Source organism: Topomyia yanbarensis, chromosome 3 (genome assembly GCF_030247195.1).
Source record: "Topomyia yanbarensis strain Yona2022 chromosome 3, ASM3024719v1, whole genome shotgun sequence".
Classification (NCBI taxonomy): domain Eukaryota; kingdom Metazoa; phylum Arthropoda; class Insecta; order Diptera; family Culicidae; genus Topomyia; species Topomyia yanbarensis.
The window spans coordinates 167,036,937-167,057,042 of record NC_080672.1 but is presented as its reverse complement, the minus strand read 5'-3'; the positions used below and the strand labels follow the sequence as shown (position 1 = coordinate 167,057,042).

General features: G+C 35.4%; 1 protein-coding gene across 9 annotated transcripts in view; it reads right to left on the bottom strand.

The window, feature by feature from the left end:
- LOC131689160 (small conductance calcium-activated potassium channel protein) overlaps positions 1–20,106 on the bottom strand; it is a 761,072-nt gene that overhangs the window by 447,622 nt on the left and 293,344 nt on the right. For 7 of the 9 annotated variants that reach the window (XR_009305353.1, XM_058974046.1, XM_058974048.1 and 4 more), the window contains one exon: positions 18,974–19,054. The exons of 1 other annotated variant lie outside the window; for it this stretch is intronic. Coding sequence is in view for 7 of the 8 variants with exons in the window: in XM_058974046.1 (XP_058830029.1) it covers positions 18,974–19,054 (81 nt within the window). In the remaining variant the exon portion in view is untranslated. Of the gene's footprint in view, positions 1–18,973; positions 19,076–20,106 lie in introns of all 9 variants that reach the window. One more of the 9 variants, XM_058974049.1, reaches the window with a different exon arrangement.

Genomic DNA, 20,106 nt, shown 5'->3' with positions numbered 1-20,106 from the left:
AAGACTAACTAAACAACTACCTAATAAAATATGCTTTACAGGTCGCATCGCTTGCTTGGAGCGAATCCTAGACCTGATACCCTTCCAAACTGCCAACTCCGCGACACCTATGGAAGAGTCTGATGAATCGTCGTCCTTCCGTTAAGTAGGTGGAGCATCAACACTTCCTGTCTACCTTATCCTTTATCCTTTCCCGTGAACGATGGAGATGGGGGCGGCCGGCAATGATGGCTATCATGCTGTTGAGTTTTTAATATGGGTCGGATTGGTATGAATTCTTACTTACCATTTCCTAAGCAACTCTTATTAGATAATCAGCAGTCAAACATGATGAAGTCAGTGTGCAATCCGCCAAAATCATCGTCACAACGCAACGCAACGCAACGCAACATCCAGTTTTTAATGACTATCTCAAGTCATCAGAATTAACACATTTATGCAATAATTTTTAAGCCTTTCCTGAAACAAAATCCTGGCTACGGGCCTGTTTTCACGACGCATAGTATGCTTTAGCTTACATCATTTTTCCATAAACTAAGATTTTTAAGTTAGCAAGGAAAAACTGAATTTTAAAATTTAAATTATTTTATTCCAACAGCACAAGAATGTCCTGCTTGTGTGAAGCATACTTTGAGAACACACCACAATACTAGAATATTTATAAACATATTTACGTAACTCAATGTCCGAGGTTTTACAAATATCTTAAAATGCACGCACATTTGCAGTGACACATTTAATCAAATCTAGGCTGAAGCTTGGTTTACGTGTCGATACTTTCACAAGGGCTCGTGACAGTTAGTCTTCATGACGGCTTGAAATGTGTGATGTCAAATCTGGCCAAAAATTATCGAGTCTTCGTAGGACCTCAAAAAGTCACTTTTGGGCGCTTCATGTGGATTTGTCCGCAGACTCTGATGTGACGAAGAAATTAATATTTTGCAGATCGCTTGCTTGTCGCTCCGATGCACTTTAAACATCTTGATCGCATCGGATACAGTGCAATGTGCGATTCCGAGTTGCTACTGGTCTATTGTTACTCACAGGTTAAAAAGTGATGAACATATGAGTGTGATTTTTCTTTGAAAGATAGTCCACAAAATGATTTTATATTCATCATATGCGCGGGGCTCTCAGAATCCCGGGGTCCCTGTCCTTGGCCCAGTGAACCACTGCGTAAAGACCGTACTGCTGGGCGGCGAAGAACAGTAGTCCCGGAAACATCCGGAAACCCACCTTGACGTAAGTCTCATCATCCATGATGAGACAATTAGGCTTCCTCAGTATCTGGGTGTACAGTTTCTGGGCCCGTGATTTTCCCGACGTATTTTGCCGTTCGTCACGATTTGGAACCTTCTGCATTTTGAACGTATACAGCCATCCAGGTCCTTGGCTCTCTGAACGAAAAACTTCGACAGATTCAATTTTTTGACCACATCCCAGACCTAAGTATTGGGATTCCATTTAAAGACTTCAACTACATGCTTGTGATCCTGATCACTAATAAAATATCCATTCTGGTCACATTTCTTCTTCCGTTCGATGCTCAGAGTTTGATAGTAACGTTTAATCTCAGGACTCATCGCTACGCAAAATCAATTCGCGACGTTGCTTTTCGGGTGACGCCACTTTTTCCAGTTTTCGAAAAACTAACAGCGATAATATACAGTGTAAACAATAAACTTAAAACTATTTCTACCCAAATTTTCAAGAGAAAATAGCGAATGGATTATTTTATACATTGTTTTTCTCCGTGATTTAATTCGATATGGGACAGCTTTTGAAAAAGTTGGTAAGTGATTAAATTGAATCACAAAAAGGAAACGAGACCAAGTTTAATGTCGCAAAATGCGCTCGAACAGGGCCCTATGAAATATGCGCAAATTTTCCCGGAAACTGAATGTCCAGGAAATATATAAAATGACTGAAAGCGAAATTTTTGAAGAGTTTTCAGGAGACATTAATTATAAACAAAGAAATACTATTTAATTGGTAATATAGAAAAGACAAACCAAGAACGTTATAGAAAGCACTGTGATATTGGGTGATTAAATCTACATTGACTATATCAATATGAAATTATATTTTCATCAATTCAACCTTAAACTGTAGCATTTTTACTGCACTTAGTAGGATAATTTACTTAGAACTTAATAGACAAGTGAGCACGGTAAAGAAGTAAGAAAAATTGAAGCATCCAATCTAGTAAATGTTTAAAAAATTATAGGATAGCAAATTAGATCATCGTTGAAAAAGAGAAAGGACAATCCGAGCACCTTTTGAAACGAACCGCTTGGCGAAAGTGGGAATGCCAGCTTTCATTACAATGCGTGGAAGATGTGCTGGATCATCGCTCCATCCATTGAAACATCTCTCTATATCATGGCTTGCTTCGCAATTTGATGTAAGATTTTATCAGGAGAATATTTACAATATCCGTGGAATGCGCGTAAGTTTATCTGCTGGTGGATCCACCTGTTTCCCTTTAGGTTCTTAATGCTATGACAGGCTGAATATGGCGAGTATGTGAAGCTTGAAAAAGTTATTCTTTAAAGACAATTTGCTAGGGATTGTTCCCTTGCTATATAGGGGAGCATATCATTAACATCATCAGATTAAATAGTGATAAGCTGCTATCTAATTTTTGGTATCAGCTTCAAAATTTAACCGGCTACGTTAACAATAATTGGATGGTAGGGTTGATGTACCAGTAGTCGTATACTTAAAAAAAACTTTTGTTAAAAATATTGATGAAAAGATCTATGGGCAAAGTTAATATGTTAAGCGATAGCTTTTAATTCCTATTTCGCAGAAAAAAAAGAAAGATTGTTCATTAACCAGATTATGTATTTAAAAGCAATTGTACCACTATAGAAACACATGTACCAATAGTGGTTCAATGGCTAATTTCGGTTCGTAATCTCAATGATTAGTTATGGGACATGCAACTATATGCATATTAGATCAACTATAGGTGCACAAGAGCTCAAAATTCAAAGAAAATCAAATTTTGCAATTGTTATTTTAGCAAATTAGGGATTAGAAGCTTCTATTGTCGCTTTATTTCAATGTGCTTAACCAATAAAAACGACGGTTGCTATCATAGTTAGGCGTATAACTTGCAACTGCAACTATTGGTACACCTCAACTATAGAAGCACCCACCCTAAGTGGTTTCGACCCCCCTATCCGAAAAAAAGTTAAAACTGTTAGGTTATCTGTACACACTTCAATTACTGTTGATATTCGCTAAAATATCGTTATCCTATGGTGGACAATCGCAGCAGTTTCGAATTCTTGGCAGTTATTTATTCTTGTGTCCTGCATTGCGATTGCCCCGCCCGACTGCTTGTATCGCACGTATGAAGAGATGAAAAACATCGTTAGTCTTCGTTGAGTAAAGGAAGGCAAACCAACAAAGAAATGCTATAAAACTGTCCGGTGTAAACATTATGTTATTTATTAAGTTGCGCGAACGAACGTCTCTGTGAAAAGGAAAGATCGCGTGAGCATAGCGAGTGCAAGTAAAGGTACGCATCAGATTAAGTCTAGCAAGATGTAAGTCAATGTCCGAGTTGAAGTCGGGGAGATGGAACGTAGCTTTGTACCAAGGTAAATGTGATCATTAAATCGGTTCAATGTTAGGCGATTTTTGACTCTGACGAGCGTTCTCAGGGGATGTTTATTTGTGCCAACTCTCGAACGCTTCCAGTAATTGAGGTCACAAATATAACTCTTTCTATTATTCCATTGAAACAAAAACATTCACTGGAACTGATAACGTTCTCCTCTTTCATGCCATTTTAGCTGACAAACAAAGTAATTAATTTTCACACCCATAAAAAATGACAACAACCCAGCAACTGGCACAGTATCAACTAAATAACGAAATCCCTACTTTAGATACTTTGTCATTGTCGTATGAAGTAGCCCAATTACCATCACATTTCATCGGCAGCCAGTGTGGAAAGGAACCGAAGCTACACACGGTATTTCGAGTATGGTGATTTTTTCACACGTTATTTTGAATCTCGGATTTACTTTTAGATGTAATTTTTCACTTCGTTAGAGCGGAAAAAGGAAATCTAACCCTGATTAATCAGTGACAGTTAAGCTATGTCACCGCTTATGGCACTGATGTCGAGCTCGTTGTTCTGCAAGCCCATCGACACGTGCCAATAACTTCCTTGATTGCCAGCCATATAATACCGCACTTGTGTGCCGTGAATGATATCATTGTTCCCTGTTTACTATTAAATTTATCTGCACGAACCGAACGTAAACGAGTGCCATGAAAAGGATAATCCAGTTTTATTAACCCCATTCAGCTGGACCCCGTTCATGTCGAGAGACGAGTGCCGGACACAACAAATATGAGTGGATTGTTTACATAAAAATGCTCCAACAGAAAGGGGGCAAAGAAAAAGGAAACGAGCCTAATAATCATAAAATTAAGACGAACAGTCAAAACGAAGGCTTTCACTGCGATGAACGTAACATAGGTAACGAGAACTGTTCGGTTCGACACTCAATTGCGAAGATGTCTTTGCAAGTTACAATAACCAACTGCGATGTTCGTTGTGCTCTATTTGTTTTCGAAAACAAATTTGATGATGGCTTTCATTTATTTCCAACAAGACGTGGATTTAAATATAATAAAAAAGAAATAAAAATTGGAATGTACCAGGTTAGCATCGAAACTATTCATGCGTTGAATCGCAGTGAGTAAGCTACTGCCAGATGGTATACGAGTGAATATTATCGTATAGAACAATTACATTCATCGATCGGATTGAGTTTGATCCAGGTATCTGGTGCACATACTAGCGGAAAAATAAAGTATTAACTCAGATGTCGGTTTCGATAATAAACGAATAATGAATATTTTTGCATGCCTTGTGAAGATTGTGAGGATTACTTAGTTCTATTCAAACTTAATTGAATTTTTATTAAAGAAACAGAAACAGTTGTCCCTAAGTCAAGTTAGTTCCGTGCCTAGGGGTGTAGGAACTAAAACATGTCACCCGCAAACGGCTTATGACCGTCCTTACCTTTGCTGTGTCATACAAACCTCAGGCACAGTGGATGTTTGGATTTTCACAAACCGTTTATCTGAAGTCATGTTCCTAATATTCTTATACCTTCCTGTGGGAAGTCATGCTTGATTTCCAGCATAGCAGAACTTTCATAATCCGGTTGATAGATATACAACCAGAGATGCGTTTTTCATCCCCAATGCTGCTCACAGATGCCAAAGAGGCAAGGCACCTAATTCAATATTGATGATCTAACATAATGCCGCTTTCCAGCTTCAACAATGCACAAATATGCAGATAAACTGGTCCCCTAATGATGCCACAAACGGATTAATCTTCGGCGTTGTTTGCATTATTCAGCAGGCTTCCTTCGCTCTTATATCATGACAGAGAGAAACTATTTTAAATTCGCTTGGAAAAACTGCATTGACTGCGAAGAATGCCAATTTCGTTTACCATTTCGTTGGGCTATCAATCCCTTGCGCGTATTGCAAATTTAATGAAGGTTTCATTTTCCCAGCATGAGAATGGGAAAAGTTTTACAGGTAAGTTTTCGTTCAATAAAAAATTAGAGATAATACAATTTGGAGAGATAGCTATTCGGACTGGAATTAGCGTCAGTATCATCAATCTTGTCAGTCAGCATGAATTGGAAATAGTGCAAAATGATGAAGATCTTTGATCAGAGTGGTTTTCATTGGACGTAGTTCCCCAAAGCAGTATTTAAGACAATAAAAATGTTTAGTTTGAAAAAGTCTTCCTGAAATTTTTACAATTAGTTTTTTTTAATGCTTTGTTTATTCTTGCATTCAGGATGATCCGTATGGTATTGGAAGTTTGGCGTATCTTCTAAGTTATTTGAAATACGCCGGCGCAATGTTCTATAACAAAGTGAAACAAATTCTTTTGAATAATTTTGATAAAGAAAACATAAATAATATATCTTTAAGAGGGGGTAGGTGCTTTCGGTGAAAAAGGACTACTGTTTTGTCCTCTGATGGCAAGAGTCGAGCCTAGGTAGAGGTACTACTAATCGCTCAAATCTAGTAATGCTCATTGTACAATGAAGACCCGTTTTCATCAGCCTCTTGGTGAATTTTAAGCTGATAAAATGGGGACATTGATAAAATCAGGCCATATATTTTTATTTCTTTTTAAGAAACAGAAGATCTTAAAATATTCTTCTTTGGTCCCTAGGTCTAGCCTCATAACCTTTCCTGATTACACTAGTTTACAAATTTTGGGTTAATTGCATGAAGTTAAGAAAAAAGGTGTTTTCTAAGTCAATTTTGGGTCGCTGAGCACGAAAATCATATTCATTTTTTTTTTTCAAAGAACCGTTTTTGTGATTTTTTAAAAAAGGTGTTTTTAAGCACTTTTTGCAGTTTTTGCTCAATATCTCAGGAAAAAATCTTCCGATTACCACAAACGACTCACCATTCGAAAGCTATTGATGTGCCCATTCCAAAAATGTATAACATGCTAGTAATAAAATATCAATAATTTAGGGTTAAGAGCAACCAAAATCAAAAAAGTAGTGTTTGGTAAAATTACAAATTTTTAGTTGATTTTTCATAAAAAAATAAATCAGCGAAAAAATCTTTTAAAATCTTATGTGACAGGAAAACTTCTCACGTGAATTTTAAGATCACGAAAATCCGACAAAAACTGGTGATGTTATTGGGTACCGAGTGAAAATTGCTCTTTTTTCACATATCTCTTTTGGTATTAAATAAGATTAGACTAGTTTACAAGAAAAATGAAGTTACGAGAAAAAGTGCTTTCTAGATTAATTTTGGGTCGCTGAATACGAAAATAATACTTTATTTCTCTTTCAAAGCAGTTCGAGCTTAAAAAAAAATTTCTTTTGCTTCCGCTTTTTTGTTTTTGCTCTATTTTTTATTACAGTAAAATAATTTTTCATATTTTCAGAATATAATGTGAAAGATTTTAACAATTTTAAGGTAATCGCGATAAGCTAAGAAGAAAGGTGTTTCCTCAGTTAATTTTGGATCGCTGAATACGAAAACCAAGTCCATTTTTTTTTTCAAAGAAGCATTTTCAAGATTTCTTTGAAAAAGGTGTTTTTGGGCACTATTTTAGTTATTTGTCAATATCTTGTTCAAATAGGATCCGATCGAAACAGTTCGAAAGGTATTGATGTGCCCTTTCCGAACATGTACAATATGCGTGGATCAAATCTCGACAAACATATGATTACGGCTTAAAAGCCAACTGTCAAAATTCGCTTTATACTAAACAAAAGAAAAACGTTTTCTCTTGCATTAACTGCTATGAACTGCGTTTAGCGAGTAACGGTTTGTCCGAAATTTCCTTTCAAAGAGAATTTTGACAGTTGGCTTTTTAGCTGTAATCGTATGTTTGTCGAGAAATGTACATTTATTATGATTACAATCGACCAAAGTAAAAAAGTCTAATGTTCGACCTTTTTTAAAAAAATGCGCATTTCAAGTAAATTTTTAATAATAAATCAAGGACAGAAGAAAATTCTTTTAGAATCTAATTAGATAAATAATCTTTTTGCATAAATTTTAATCCAATGGTCACAAAAGTCGGATGAAAAATGTAGATATGGTGGTATGAAGCACTGAGTGAAAATTGTAATTTTTTATTTTTCGCACATTCATTCTTTCAGCTGAAATAATCTTCTATACTTGATAGTTATTGTTTGTGTTTGATACTGTCTTCTCGAGCTTGCATCCATCCATCCTGCGGCATTTGAATGGTTTTGCATATTTCATTGTACAACTAAGTGCTCTTTTTAAAATGTGGAAATATCGTTGGAAAAGTTTTGTTTTGTCTGTTGTGAGTACGTATTTTACGAATTAAAGGAATTTTAGACTTCTGCTTCAGCAGACTTCACAGCAGATTCTCAGTTCACAGAAAATTACGTGGCTAGTGCTACGATCCCACTGAGACTCCTTACCGATAGGGACTCGAATATTTGACAACTGGCTTATGAGACCAGTGCTACACCCTCTAAACCGCCGCACCAGGGCAGGTCCGCTAAAATCATAAAATTGCTATTTCGCTCAATGTGCCAACATTTTTCATCCGATGTTAGTGATATTAGGCTTTAAATTAACTTAATCATATTATTTGTTATATTAGATTCTAAAAGGTCCGAAAAAAATGTTTTTCGGTAAAAAAAATCATTTAAAAATGAGTAACTTTTAAAAATGGTCAAAAATGCACTTTTTTTTAAACTTTGGTCGCTTGCAACACTAAAAAATTTACATATGATCGACACATATTATATTTTTTTGGAAAGGGCATCTCGGAACCTTTCAACCTGCATATTGACTAAATTAATTGGATGATTTTGACACGAAATATTGACTAAAAACTACAAAAAGTGCTCAAAAACGAGTTTTTTAAAAAATCACAAAATCGCTTCTTTGAACAAAAAAATAAATATTGTTTTCGTGTTCAGCGACCCAAAATTAGTCTAAAAAATACTTTTTCTTGAAGCTTCATTTTTCTTGTAAACTAGTGTTATTAAGCTTAAATTTCCGCAAAATAAAAAAAATCATATTTCGGATATCTAGGATAAGAAAAAATGCTCAAGAAAGGATTTTCTCGAATTCAACTTGGTTCGTGTGCTAGAGCCCATCAAACTACCAACTATCAATTTTGATATGAAGCTGATAAAATAGGGTCAAAAAGCTGATAAAATCGGGGGTAGATAAAATCGGGGGCTGATAAAATCGGGCCTTCAATGTATTACACGGAATTCTATAGATTTTGCACTAATCAGATGGAAATTTTGAAGTATGTAGGACTTCTATATTGATAACGCACAAACGCATGTTCCACTCTTTTAGCTTAAAACTTCAATAAAAGTACCAACAAGTTTTGTGAAATTTTGAATAAGACTTGTTTTTATTTTCATCCGTCGCCAGGTATTTGAAGGCGACGAATGCAGACGTTTATAACGGACACATCATTCTTTCCCAGGCTATGGCACTTATCAGAGCTATCGTACAACGGTCAGAAGAAATTAATTGATCATTTTAACCTTTTCCTAGAGTTAAGTTTAAGTTTAAGCATGCAAAAAAGACCCACAAACCATCTGACTGAATCTTGTTCGCGAAATGCTTGGTTCACGTGAAGTCAAACCGCCAATCTTGAACTGAACATTTGTGCATTCAGTTGAGGCAAGGTTTGGAGCCGACGGAAAGAGCTATTCAGGAATTATTAGCAGCAGCGACTTGGTTGGTGAATTGTTGATTACGCTACATAATAATATTTGAATTGCCAGTGCCGTCACGATACTCCGGTTATGTTCCAGATATTACCCACCTATCTTTTCTCAACTCTTTTTCGCGATTGCTATTTATCCCTTCATATTTTCTAGCTTTTTTCATGACTATCATAAAAAACTTGACCCAATTGTTCCTCAAAAACGCTTTTAATCCACTCAACAGTGCGATGAGATATTTCTTATAACTCTTATCATTCTCTTCGGATATTATATCGATTGAGGACATTTAGAACTTGATGCTTCGCAATGTTTTTGAAAGCACATGGGATAGCGGCAGGACTCAGAGAATCGCTCAAATCAGCATAGGACAACAATAGTACTAGAAATCTCAAAGGCTAAACCAAAACAATAGAAAAGCGGGAAAATGGCCCATAACATAGACATACAAACGAATTAGGGATCATCCATAAATGACGTAGCATTATATGGAGGAGGGGGGAGTTTTGTATTTTGTGATGATGTGTGACGACAGGTGGGTAGGGGGTAATGTCATGCTACGTAGCTTTTTTAAAAGGGAATAGAATAGAATTTAAAAAAAATTACGGTGGCATGGGGGCAAGGTTACCGTCAAGCTACGTAATTACCAGGAGGGTATTTAGAGGTTTGTGACGAAATGCTACGATGGGGAAGGGGGTGTTAAAAATCACTCAAAAATGTTACGTCATTTATGGATGATCCCTTATTACTAATGCTCCGTTAATAACATCTAAATTCTTCAATCAATACATTGTGTAGGGAAAAGTGAATTTTCTTCTTTTGTATATGTTGTGCTGAGCCAAAAATATTGAAAAAGAAAATTTTGCAATAAATTTGAAGTTCATACTTGCAATAGCGTTCACTCAAATTTCCTACGCGACTGACAACTATGAATTGAAATTGCAGCTCTTGATATCACGCTACCTCTGAAGTGCATTGGAGCAGATTTATTTTTATCGAATTTTACAATTATCAGAGTGTTATGGTTTTAATTGAACGGTGCAAATATTGCACTAGAGTGGCTCGACATGACATTTTTCAGCACTTTTTCAGTTCCTTTTGTGGTTCCAAATGCCTGTGCAAACATTATGGGAGCGGTTGTTTGCTTCCCGTTGCTTTGTGTATTGCGTTTAAAGTTTGTATGGGATTTAATATGAGAAAATCAATTATTTTACATTTACGTTAATAAAGATAGCTATTTCACTCAATATGATAAACCAGCTTTATGAAAATATAGCTAGACCTACTACCAGAACGGGATTGACAGAATCGAGGCTGTCCAACGCAGGTTCATACGCTTCGCCCTTCGTCATCTCCCATGGCGAAAAAGATTTCAGCTGCCGAGCTATGAAAACCGTTGCCAGCTAATACACCTCGATAAACTCAGCATTCGGAGGGACTGCTCTCGAGCCCTGTTCGTCTCGGACTTACTCTCTGCCAGAGTGGACTGCCCTACAATCCTCGGACGTCTGGATCTTCAAGCCCGCGTTCGAGCTCTACGCAATAACTCCCTTCTGCGAGTTCCGTTCAGGAGAACCAACTATGGTTCCAAGAGCGCTGTTACCGGACTCCAACGAATTTTTAACAGTGTGGCGACGGCCTTTGACTTCAACAGGACGCGGAATGCGATAAAAGTGAAAATGTTGTCAATACTAAAATGTAATTAGTTTAAGCAACCACCATTGGGGCCAAGGGGCCTGTTGGTGAAGGTAATAAACAACATAGCTAGACCTTGATTAACAACTTTGTCGAAGACAGTTCTTCCAACACTGCCACTGCAGCACTGACATCGACATTTTATACTTAAATAAATGAGAATAAATCTATCGCAAAGACTTGGTACCTTTCAATGAAATATTCAGAATGAATTGTTGAATAACATACACGTAGTCAGAAAATGAAAGGAAGGCGGGGTGGCCCACATTTTTTGCAAAATTTTATAAAGTTATGAATTTTTATTTTGGCTTTGAAAAATCTCAAAAATCTCATCGGAATCAGTTCTACATATCATTTCCCGAAAAAAATGTTAAGTCTCACAATAAACGAGTGCAAAAACCACATCGCATCTTGTTTCACAAGATGCAATATACCGTAAACTGGGGTGACTTTGATCATCGGGGTGACTTTGATCACTGGAAACTTTTTTCGTAGATCGCTTATTAAACCAGAATAGTCTACTGAATCATTTTAGTTTGAAATGATTTTTACTCTAAACTTATGAAATACTGGTTTGTTATACTTTTTGAGTATTTTGTTCGGTTTTTGGGTACAAAAACTACAAAAAACCGAAATTTGACTTTACCTTATTTTTACGAAGCTTCATAAAGTGTCTATTTTTTATGAAACAAATAAATCTCAGATTTGAGCAAGAGTAATAAATTACAAGCGAGATTTTATTTTCCTTTAGAGTGGGATGTACCAAATTTACTTGTAAGAGTTTGTTTATTTTAAATACATTTTTTTGTGAAACTAGTTGGCAATTATTTCAAATTTTTTTAAGCTAAAACTCGCAACTTTTTTTATTGTTCAATATTTCAACGTGTTAAAACATTTTGTACATTGATAAAGCACCGAAATAAAACAATTTGAGCAGTTTTAAAGGTTTTCAGAATCTTTTATTCTAGTTGGACAAAAATTTTACGAATTTTGGTTACTCGAATTTTACAGTACATTGAATACTTTGTATAAAACCAATTAACATCTATTTAACAATGAGTATCTTTCCAGAATTAGTTTAAACAAACATTAGAATGAAAAACATTGACATCAATAACTTAATGTGGGTGCTGTAAGCGGACAGTTTTAGATAAAACCATCCAATCTTATTCTCCTTACATCAGTACATGGTTTAAAGATATTAAACTTGAAAAAAATGTGTTGCGTCTAAAAATATGCAATGATTACTTCGAAAAGTGATCAATGTTACCCCGGTTTACGGTAACAATGAACCGTTATTTATATTCCTACTGTAAGGAACGCGAGAATCATGAATTAGTAAAACTCAAGGGAATTTCTCCGCTCAGAAGACTCGATCATCTGTTAGCTAAGTGGAATATTAATTGATAGAAAAAATATGGTATATTCTGAAATTGGATAGCGATGTTTAGTTTTAGCACAAAAAATGTGGTGGAAACTACTCACATTATACAAGTTAAGAATAACACTATACGGACGAATGTACCACATACTACTGTACATCAAAAATAAAATCCAATTTGAAAATATATTTATAATAAATTACAAAATGTGCAGATCGAAATATTACATGTAGAAATTCTATTGAAGATCGTAAATACTTTGTAATAAAGAAAACTCTTTTACCCGAGCTACGCGAATCCCGGAAGTATTAGAAATAATCTCCCGGCATTCGGGTATCCCGGGAAAAGAAAAAATAAATTCTCGGGTTGGAAGCTCTAATGTTGAACTATCAATCAAAGAAACCCATTTTCGATGACAATGGCATCGGGTGGTAAGAGCGTGAATGATTTAACTTTTTAATCTTCTAGAATTACGCTGTAAACTGACCAAATTCGAAATCCTGCTGCATAAACTTGAATTTTTGCTCAAATACACCAAGCGAACTCTAGGAATGAGATTTGTCATTTGTATTTAGGTATAGATCAAACACATACACTATGATTAATTACATATATGCATGTTGCAATTGTCCACGAAGAAAATATTTGTTTTGAAGAGGAGGTGATGAAATGAAGAATGATTAATTTTATTGTTATTCCTTCAACGAATATACAAATATGGCTGCTTCGGTAATGATTTCCTCACATATTATACAGTTCAAGGATTATATTTTTTACCATCAAACATAAAACTACGCAAACTGTCTGATGCGAAAGGGATAATTTTCGTCACGAACGCAAGCTCCGAAAAATAATTGTTATTCATAGCCGAACCAGCCTAAAGCTGAAGCCTCTAAAACGAAAACAAAGAAAAACCTTTGTGGTTTACTATTCTGCTTTATTCGTATTATTTGGTTGCAATTGTAACGGTAATACATGCTATGGGCTTAAAATATGTTTAATCAAACCTTCGCAATAACACAAAAAGTAGAAAAAAACGATCTAATGCAGTGGTTTTCAAGCGGGAGTGAATTCAACCCCAGGGGTTAATTAGACTATTAAAGGGGGCTAATTATGCGGGATCAATTTTAACCAGTGTTTCAAAAATGACTCCAATTAGCATGCGTTGAAGAAACCATAGTTTGACAAATCATTAAAATCCATGATTTCATCACTCATGTTTTTTTTTTGGCTCCTGAGGAATTAAAACCGCCAAGGAGTGAAAACAGGTTACTAGATTATAATTGCAGCATACAGTTTAAAAGCCCGAGCTCAATTTAGATTTTCAATTTTCATTTTATCAAACACAAAAGCAAAACAGATCTTTGGTACAGTTCATGGCGAAACCTTCCTTTCGAGAGACCTCGAAGGCCAGCATTCAATGGTTAGCGTACTAGGCTAGCCTTAGACCATTACAGTAATAAATAGTACACCTGTTTTGCATCCTTCCACTATGCATTTGAACTTTCGGATTTCATCACTTCAGCAAAAACATTTTTACACCGGATTTGAGATATGTTTACCCGTGATTCTTGTTATAATAAAATATTTGTTAAAGAAAATTAAATTGCAAACAAATGATTTGCTTCAATATATACAGTAGGGTATTGCAAAAAAAATTTTTTTTTGCATTCTCAAATTGACAAATATCAAAGAAAGCTCAGATGCCAAATTTCACATCATTTGGACAATTTTAGACCCCCGCCCACTTCGCTTGAAATTTTTTGAAATTGGTGGTATGGGAAAATATGGAGGAAAAATACATTAAATGCTATAACTTTTGAAGTAGCAATCAGAAAATTACAATTTTTTCCCATTTTTGAAAGGAAATAATCTTAGTATTTGAAGTTATTTTTGTTTCTAGGAAAATACGGGAAAGTGGGGTACTGGGTCATTTTGGCCCTAAAATCCCATATTTTTAATGATTTTTCTGCTCCGTGATGCAAATCATACATATTTTGTAGTTTTTCTAATGTGAAAAAATCTCAAAAATCGATCAGAGCCTTTTCGACCTTTGTCCAAATACGAGAAGTTGGGGTTTTGTCATTCATATTAAACTTCATCATTTTCTCGTTCATATATCTCTATTATTCTTCACTCACCTTGTTGAACGTATAAAATCCTTAGGATTATAACAAAAATAGATTCGTTACCGGTAAAATTCAGGAACATCAAATTATCTGACAAATAGTGTCGATTTCACATTTTTATCATAAAATCGCACATATTAACTCCATTTAATTCTTATTTGATTTACTACTTTTAGTGTAAAATATGCTTAGGGATGACATGAGAAAACTTTCATTCCTGGAAAAATAGGGGAAGTTGAGGTATTAGGACAAATAATGAAAAAAATGAGATTTGTAGAGTAAATATCAAAAAGTTTGATGTTTCTAAATTTTAACTCTAACGTTTTTATTTTTGTTTTATTCGTCAGAATTTTACACGTTCAACAAGTTACATTTTATGAAAATTGAGTGAAGAATAATTGAGATATATGTATGAGAAAATGATAATATTTAATATGAATGACAAAAAGCCATTTAACCCCAACTTCTCGTATTCGGACTAAGGTCAAAAGGGTTCCGTTTGATTTCTGAGATTTTTTGACATTAGAAAAACTACAAAATATGTATGATTTGCGTCACGGAGCAGAATAATCATTAAAAGTATGGAATTTTGGGACCAAAATGACCCGTATTTTGCTGGAGAAAAGAATGTCTCCATTCAAATACTAAGATTATTTCCTTTCAAAAGAGGTATAAATTGTAATTTTCTGATTGCTACTTCAAAAGTTATAGCATTTAATGTATTTTTCCTCCATATTTTCCCATACTACCAATTTCAAAAAAATCCTTGCGAAGTGGGTGGGGGTCTAAAATTGTCCAACTGATGTGAATTTTGGCATCTGAGCTTACTTTGACATTTGTCACAATATAAGAGGGGGGCCTTTAAGAATTCAAATTTTTTTTGCGATGCCCTAATATACAGAGTGCGCCATCTGGATGTATCCTATTTCAACATTGAACAACTCCGCCCGTTTTCCAGCCGATTTTGACAGATAAACACAATTCTTAAACATCATTTAGTGCCATTTAAGCTATAAATCGATTAACACCAAAAGAACGCGCTGAAATCGTAGCGCATTACATGGAAAACGATCGTTCAATAGTGAAAACTGTGCGTGCTTATCGTTAAAAATATGGCAGGCTCACTTCAGCCTTTTCGGTGGAGTAAATAAACAAAATTGTCGAATTTGGGGAACACAGAACCCACACGTTATGCATCAAACACCACTGCACGACCAGAAAGTAACTGTTTGGGCCGGATTTTGCTCCAAAACAATCATCCTGTTCTTATTTTTTCAAAGAGGTAGAGACCATCGACAACGCACGCTACCGTTGGATTTTGGCGCACTTTGTCTGTCCACAAATGCAGAAAAGGTCTGAAAAACGTCTATTTTCAACAAGACATTAGCAGAGTTTGAAATTAAATTCGGTCTATAAGCGGCAACAGAACAAGAATCACAAACCGGAGTGGACAGGAGAAGCCAAAACCAGGAGTGAAAACCTAAGAGTCAAAACCCACTTGGATTGCTTTGATTTTTTACTCACTCCCAGAAACATGCATAACAATGATTGGTTTCCACCGCTCCTTTGGAAACAGGCTCCTTGGTGTGAAATGTGCGGTTTATTTGAAACACTGATTTTAACTTGTTAGGCATCCTAACATTCCCGTCGGATATTCGCCTTATATATTGTTTTAGAATTACCTAGAATTAATACTAAGTGAGACTTGTCAGGAACAATTTCCTAACTGGCAACCATTTTTGGGGAAGGTGTATATAGAGCGAAAAAGGTTGAAAACCAATGATCTAATGGTGAAACAACATGCATATTATTGTTCAATTTGCAGTCTCTCGTTGAAGATATACGAGCGGATGGTGTAGCATGGCATAAATTTTTCTAACCTGAGAAAAGAGTCTAAATTTAGTTAAAATTAGTCAAAATTCACAGTTGAAAAGTTGATATCGAAAACGATTCATAATTCGACGATTTCCAACAGAAGTGATGCACTTTTAAATTGAGAGAAGTGATGCACTTTTAAATTGGATTTAAGAGTACAAATTTATTGCTTTAAAATGATCGAATAATTTTGTCTCTATTTGGATCTTGAAATGGTTAGTTTGTGAAGTTTTACTTAGAAGTATAAAATAACTAGTGCCCAAAATATGTCGTAAAAATAATAACGTCAAAATATTTCGGACACAGCAAGATTTTCTTTCTTAATAGCAGTCTGTTTATCAATTTAGAATAATCATAAAGTGATAATTTATCAATTATTTTTTTGCGGAGCGGTTGTGGTAAATAACGCGCGGTTGCGGTAATTACCGCGCGAAACACACTAGTGTAGAATTGAGTGGTGCAAAAAAACCGGATTTATAGTAGAATCAGGAAGTTAGTGCTGTTTTATTTATTAAAATTCCTACCGGAACCACTGGTACCAGTCACCTGAAAATGTTCATATTTTTACTGTTTTTTTATCGAATTAACAAAGTTTTATTTCGATAAAATATATAAAAAGATGCATTTATTGTTTAACGCATTGAGTTTTATTTATTTAAACTTTATTTATGCTACCTTAGTTTGTAATAATCAGCACAATGGTCAAAAAAGGCCATTGTCATGCTAATTTTGAGTTTCGTCGCAAAAAAAAATCCCCGAATGAAACATTCACAATTTTGAATAAAAACATATGAAAAATTGAGATCAATCTATCTCAACGATGGATCCCTAATACACCCAAAAAATAATCCTTTTCAGAATTTTTTTTCACTTTACATTGTCACTGTTGGTGATTTATAAACATTGTTTAGTGAAAAACGATGAAATGACTCAATCAAAACCTAAATAAAAAGAGTTTGGCAATTTCTGCATAAGAAAAGCACTGATGCATAATTTGGTCGCCAAATTGCACCTAAGCATTTCTTCATTATATTTTGTATATTATTGAGCAATTTCAATTTTTTTTCTGCATGATCTCTACAAATCAGCAACAGTGGTAACATAGAGTTGATTTTTTGCTGAGAACGACTATTTTTTTGGCGCATTATATGTAGTATGATTTGTAATTGTTTCAGTTCGAGTTCTGATTTGAAATTTCTATTTAATATAAAATGCTGCTGAACATGCTCTGAAGAGTTGTCGAGATTCAACTTTTCAGTACAATCCTATTTTTACCGTTGACATGTACACATGTTTTGGCTGGGGAATCTAGTATTTCCCCACCTTCTCTCGTTATGGATGTAGTATCAATACAAGTATGCATTTAGCTCAGATCTTATTATGGTTTGTCATCGTTTAAGATTTTCATCTCCTTTACACTATGAAACTCGTGCCATCTATTCAATAAAAAATGTTTGAAGACTTACCTTTACAGAAAGTATAGCTGTTCAAATCACAAACTGTCGTTTTGGTGATATTTCAACATTCTTGTCGGATATGTTATCATTCAACAATAATTTATCATTGAAAGAGTTCCTTTCAATCCAATAATATCGCTATTTACAGTTCCGAACAGTACAGTTTCAATTTCTTTTCATTTTAAATTGAGCTAATTTTCAATTGGAACTCAACTGGTTGGGCCTAACGATGCTGAATCGTTGTATAAGACTCGACATCTCAATATTGTGTTTACCATTAATCAGTCAGTGTCATTTCAATCGACCACAAGAAAAGCCAACGCACTTGTTGGAGAAGGAATGGTATAGATTTTCCTCGATTTTTATTCTGTTGGCAGGTCTCGTGTTCGATTGAAATGACACGGACAGATTAATGCTCTTCATACAGAGATACAACATCTACCTACGCCGAAATTAAAAAGCATTTATTTGTTGAAATCTCACGGAAACTTGGCAGATCATCGTTCAAGTGATTAATTACTTTCTTGACTTGTACTACGATCACCTGCCAACGAAACTTGAGCATTTGAGGTTATGGCCAAACAAGCAAATTCCAACTGAACTGAATTTATATTTACATATATGATGTGATATTCACAGCGGAAACAGGGGTGGCGATGCAAACATACGTAACAAAGTGTTTGTTGGATTTCATACAGGGTGCAACGAAGGAGAACCAACGAACGAAGCCTGCTGGAAAATGGCCGTCACTACCGTGGTTGACAAGCAAAAGCGAACAAGTCTACTAGAATCTAAGGTCAACCAACCATTGGCAAGCGATAACACAAACGATACAGGCTAGGTATATGAACTTTGCATAAGCGGGAACAGTGCCCATTATTTGTCAGACTTTGGGAAACAACCACAACTACTGAACTGCACTACTACCGAGCTACGATCGATCATCAACTTGCTAAAAGTATGCAAATGTGTACTTAAATTCGCATCTACAACATTTTGATTTGAGTACAAGAATGGAACAAGACAGAAAGAGAGAGAGACAGATTGGTTTCGATAGCAAGAAGACAAGTAATAGAAAGAAAATAGAAATACGAAGGGCCTAAATGGCGAATATTAATTTAAGATAAGGTAGTGTAGAAAGATACGGTTGCTGTATAAAGATAAACAAGTTCAAATACCGTTCTAGCGTAATTGACAGTCTCATTCGTAGCCTCGGTGAAGGCCCTCCGCAGGCGAGTTCTCCTGTTTTGCGACAGAGTCTGTGGGCAGAGTAGTACACCCTTGTGAGCGCGGGGTAGCATTTCATTCGGCATTGTATGGTGCGCAAAACAGGTTTTTGGAGAGTTTGTTTGATTACGCGTAGTTGCGAATAAGTTACATTTGGTGTAATTCGACGGTTGCGGAAGAGTTCGCATAGAGGAGACGTGAAAGAGAAAAGAGAGAAAACAGAGAATAGGAAAACATTGGTTGATTTTTTCTTTTTACAAAGTTGAAGGCTGTGAAAAATACTATCGACGAGGCGGTATTATTACAAAATCCTCTCTAGTAAGGTACGCAAATAATATTGGATTGCATATGCCAACAACACAAAACAGCGAAGAGGACTAGCAATGTACAAAGACGTATTACACCGTAAATGACAGCTGAAGAATGATTTAACAAAGCTTCATTTATATAGCATTATAGACTAAAGACGGGAGCCCACCACAAGCACCGATGTACTTTCTTTAACACAACGATTTCATGAATACGTCACAGTTTGATAGTTTGCAGTTCAGCGTAGAATGATTCCAAACTGTTGATTTTTTAATAAGACATTATTAAGATGTGAAAAACCATAAATATAAGAAAAATTGAGCTCAATGAAACATCATAATATACACATTTAAGACACACATTATATTCAAAGCACTGTATTACTTTCGTAGGTATTGGAGCAACGGAATCAATGTATCTGTCGATAACTAACAAGAAATACGATTACCACGTGCTATTTGTATGTTTGCCCTTTTACGGAATCGAGAAAATAGATACAAAAACTAACTGCTTATCACCTCATTTGAGGCAGCTCAAATAATAGCTTTAAATCTATGGAATACTTAAGTAGCACGAATCTTCATATGCCAAATGCAGGTAATCGCCCAACTTTTGCACGATATGGAAAAAAGAGGTGTTAGATGTGTCTTTCTGTTCCGACAGCATAATGCAGTGACGAAGTGCCTCGTACCTAACGAGCTAACCGACTATCGTTATCTAATTATAAATACATCTGCTTTGGTAATTTTATCGTTACGTTCAATATTGTCACATA